The sequence below is a fragment of the Dromiciops gliroides genome, chromosome 4, assembly GCF_019393635.1.
Source record: "Dromiciops gliroides isolate mDroGli1 chromosome 4, mDroGli1.pri, whole genome shotgun sequence".
Classification (NCBI taxonomy): Eukaryota; Metazoa; Chordata; class Mammalia; order Microbiotheria; family Microbiotheriidae; genus Dromiciops; species Dromiciops gliroides.
The window spans coordinates 425573947-425577884 of record NC_057864.1 but is presented as its reverse complement, the minus strand read 5'-3'; the positions used below and the strand labels follow the sequence as shown (position 1 = coordinate 425577884).

Below are 3938 nucleotides of genomic sequence, written 5' to 3'. Positions count from 1 at the left end.
TTTTTTTTGGGGGGGGGGAGGAATCCTAAGTTTCCTCCTCTTAGTAGTCTAAGGAGTAATAATAGCAGTCAATGGACCAAACTGAATGAGTTGGGGAAGAAAGTGAGTTATCCTTTCCCCGGGACGCCCGCACCCTACCCCTTTCGCGTTCTAAGAGTGAAGGAGCTGGCGGTCCCGGTAGTCCCGGTGAGAGCTGGTTGAAGTTTCTCATGCCAGCTTTATTGCAGTATATTTCAGGAGTTTTCTTCCTCCAGCGTTGTGCTGCTTTGGAGGAAGGGACGGCCTGGGAGTAGGGAGTCGGGCAATCTCTCCTCGTCTGTCGCCGGGGCCGCCCTGGCCGCCGCGTCACCAGTGCTGGCCAGCGGCCCGGGTGCCCAGCTGCGCCTGGGACACGGCTGGTACAGCAGTGGCGGCGGCGGCGGCGGCCGCCGCGTCCCCGATGCCAGGCAGGACAGAGCGCACGGAGCGGCGGAACTCCTCGTTCTTCCAAGTGTAGAGCAGCGGGTTGAGGGCGGACAGGGAGCAGCAGAGGAGCCAGCTGGCGGCCTGCAGCCCCCAGGGGACAGGCAGAGAGAAGCCGCTGACTAGGCTCACCCACACGAGGGGCTGCGTGGCCAGCAAGAAGACGCAGCAGAGCAGCAGCACCGACAGCCCGTTGAGGCGCCTCTGCGCCCGGCGCGGGTGCAGAGTGGGCGGCAGGGGCGGAGCCGCGGCCGCGGCCGCCTGGGGCACCGGGTGCGGGTGAGGGGGGCCCGGGGCGCTTGGAAAGGCCGCGGCGGCCGCGGCACAGCCCGGCAGCTGGTGCAGCAGGTGGAAGTTGAGCACGCTGACCCGCTTGACGCTGACCCGCACCCGGCGCACGATACCCAGATAGCAGTGCAGCAGCAGCGCAGTCTGAGCCAGTAGCGCCAGAGCGGCCAGCAGCGCGGGGTAGTGCACCTCGGGGGGCACGCGACCTGCCGGCGCCGCCCAGGGCGGCAGCAGCAGCACGAGCCCCAGAGCCAGTGCCCAGGAAAGCGCCAGCATGCCTGCCGTGTGGCGCCGCTGGTACAACACCTGGTAAGTGGCGGGCGCCCGCGTGATGAGCAGGTAGCGGTTCAGGGCCACTAAGCAGTGGGATAGGAGGGACACGGTGAGGCCGAGGCCCAGCAAGCCTCCCCGCAGCAGGCGGTAGCTGCCCCCAGCGCCGTCCCACCCCCCTGGAGGCTCGGGCGAGGAGTTGGGCAGCAGCCCCAATACAGCCTCCTGCGGCATCCAGAGGGCGCACACGCTCAGGTCAGCGGCGCAGCCGTTCACGATAAAGGCGTTGCTAGTGGTCTGGAGCTTTCGGAAGGATGACACTAGGTAGATGACCATGCCGTTGGCCAGCGTCCCCCCAATGGCCAGGCCAGAGTAGAGGAGGGACACGGGAATCCGGCGGCCTGCCCACGACCCTTCCTCTTCGCACAGCAGGAGCAGCGACCCCCCTTCACTGGAGGTGCTGGTGGACGTGGAGGAGGTGTTCGTCATGCTGGCTTCCACTTTCACACCCAGCTCTTTAACTCTGACCTCTTTCTGAGGGCTCCATTGCCTCCAACACTGCCCTGTCGGGCCAACAAGGGTGGAGGTCCACCCTCTACCCCCCAAATCAAAAGGCTGTGGAAGAATGGACTTTAGGCGGGAGAGCTGGGGAGGGGCACAGAGATTCCGATTTGGTAGGAGAGCTTAATTTCTGGTAGCAGGTACCTGCTTCAGAAATGTCCCCAGAGCAAGGAAAAAAGGTTCATGCTTTCAGTAAGGACAGCAGCCGGAGCAGAAATAACCTCCCTTCTTCCAGTCGGAAATGATACCAACTGGAGCACCCAGTTTCAGGAGCCAGCAGGTATATCCCAGTTGGGAAAAATGCCCAGATGGAGTGCTGGGATGGGAGTGGGGGTGGAGAGATAGGAGATACCTTGCTCTCAGGCTGGTCCTGTGCCGACAGTAACAGAAGAAGTGATCCCCCAAAGCATCTTGTCCCAACAGCAGCATCCACGGTCCCAGGAAAACAGCATCAGAGAAGTTCCACTGGGATCAGTGCCAGGAGCATCCCCAATACTCACGAACTGGGCACATGGTCCAAGGCTTGGCAACAACAGCAGCAGCAATAAGCGAGGAGGAGCTTCCCAGCTGGCAGCAGTGCCAGGGGGGAAGACTATCTGACTTTTAGCAGCCTGGAGACCCACCCAGGCAAGCAAGCACCTGCAGTCACAGTAGCAGAGAGTAGAAGCTTGTTGAAAAAGGCAAAATGAGAGCTGTCGAGCACCCTGGGCTGAGAAGGAGTGGTGGCTGATGCGATCCAGCCTCTCTCCACTCAGCTCACTCCTGCTCAGTTTTTCATCACCCTGGGTAAATTCAGCCTTTCCACGCTTTTCATGAATTATTCAGCAGCCTTCAAACTTGGGAAAGGAAGAAAAATATCTTGCTCAGAAAGTCTTGCAATTAGGGAGTTTCTTTCTCTTTCCTTTACTCTCTCTCCTACTCCCTCCTCACCTCCCTCCCCCATCAATTTCTTCTCCCTTTTTTAATTCCCTCCCTTTTTCCCCTCTGATTGAAATAGAACCTTATAGGTTTACAGCACCATTATTCCAATCTGATTCACAGATGTTGGTAGAAGCTGTAGTGGGTGAGATGTATACCTAAAATCTATATCTTTCTATAATACTAGTTTATAAGGGATTTTTTTTTTTTACAAAAATCAAACAGCTAATTCTGTCTCCCTGGGTTAAATGTAACATGTAATTCCCCAATGCTATTATTTTGACTTTCCCACTCGATCCCTTTCTAGAGGCTGTAAAGGAAGCATGAATTTCCTGCATAAAACAGCTGCAACAAGTGGTCACCTGAATCTCTAAACACACAGCCACAGAGAAATGTCCAAGTTCCTTCCATTGCCGGTTAGAGTTGCACCTTTTTTTGGAGCAATCGTGTCCTGAGTTCAGAGAGCTTACTGCCTTTCCTAGAGTTGCATTTTTTTAAAAAAATAGTGAAATCGTCAAAAGGCAAGCGATAGAGAATAGAAGACAGAAACTGTGACCAATCTGAACGGTGAAAAATCAGGTTTCTCCGGGTGAGAAATTTGGCTTCTTGCTCCCAAATTTACTTCCTTTTGAATAGGTCTTGCATAAGGCTTTATTGTTTGAATTTGTAAACATTTTGTTGGATGCCAGCTGTCTTTTACCTGTCCCTAGAAAGAAAAGGTACTTAGGGGGCAGCCCCCACAAAAAGCCCTGCTTCCTGAACAGTTATTTGAGAGAAGTAACAATGTGTTAAGGAAAGAACACTTGTTAGTGTTGTTCGTCCTTCATTCTCAAAGAGGACCAGGACCATGATATCCAGGTGTTGTCATGCCTTGCACTGAATTGGATTTAAGTAAGGGAGGGCTGTGCAAGGTGACCAACCTCACTCTCTCCTCTAGAGCCATCTGGGTCCAGTGGCAAGATACATATCAGGATGACTGGAGATGGCCCCCATGTTTGAGGCGATTGGAGTTAAGTGACTTCCCCATGGTCCCACAGCTAGTAAGTGTCTGACGTCATATTTGAAGTCAGGTCCTCCTGACTCCAGGGCCAGTGTTCTGTCCACTGAGCTGCCTAGCTGCCACAGAGAAAGAGCACTAGACTAAGTCTTGTTGATAGAGTTGCCATTATCTAGGTATTTGACACTGGGTCATTCATAAAACCTGCATGATTTAGTATTTTCTTATTTATGAGGAGGAATTAAACCAAAACTCTTCCGGGAGAATTTAGTAATACTTAAAATCTAGCCTCTCTCTATGGCCTTGCCCCTTCTGACCAAAGTGAATGACACCTCACTTCAGTTCCAGGAGGAAAGATAGGGTGATAAGAATCAAGTCCAGGGGGCGGCTAGGTGGTTCAGTGGATTTAAAGCACTAGCCCTGGATTCAGGAGGACCTGAGT

General features: G+C 54.1%; 1 protein-coding gene across 1 annotated transcript; it reads right to left on the bottom strand.

Annotated features, from left to right (window-relative positions):
• Positions 1-211: 211 nt before the first annotated feature.
• Positions 212-1968, bottom strand: GPR88 (G protein-coupled receptor 88). Its single transcript, XM_044003008.1, has one exon. It carries the CDS (start codon positions 1507-1509, stop codon positions 346-348), a length of 1164 nt encoding a protein of 387 aa, XP_043858943.1. The 5' UTR covers positions 1510-1968; the 3' UTR covers positions 212-345.
• Between the last annotated feature and the right edge of the window lie 1970 nt (positions 1969-3938).

Bases quoted from the DNA above. Each gene is read 5' to 3' on its own strand.
- GPR88 (XM_044003008.1), bottom strand. From the start codon at position 1,509: ATGACGAACACCTCCTCCACGTCCACCAGCACCTCCAGTGAAGGGGGG.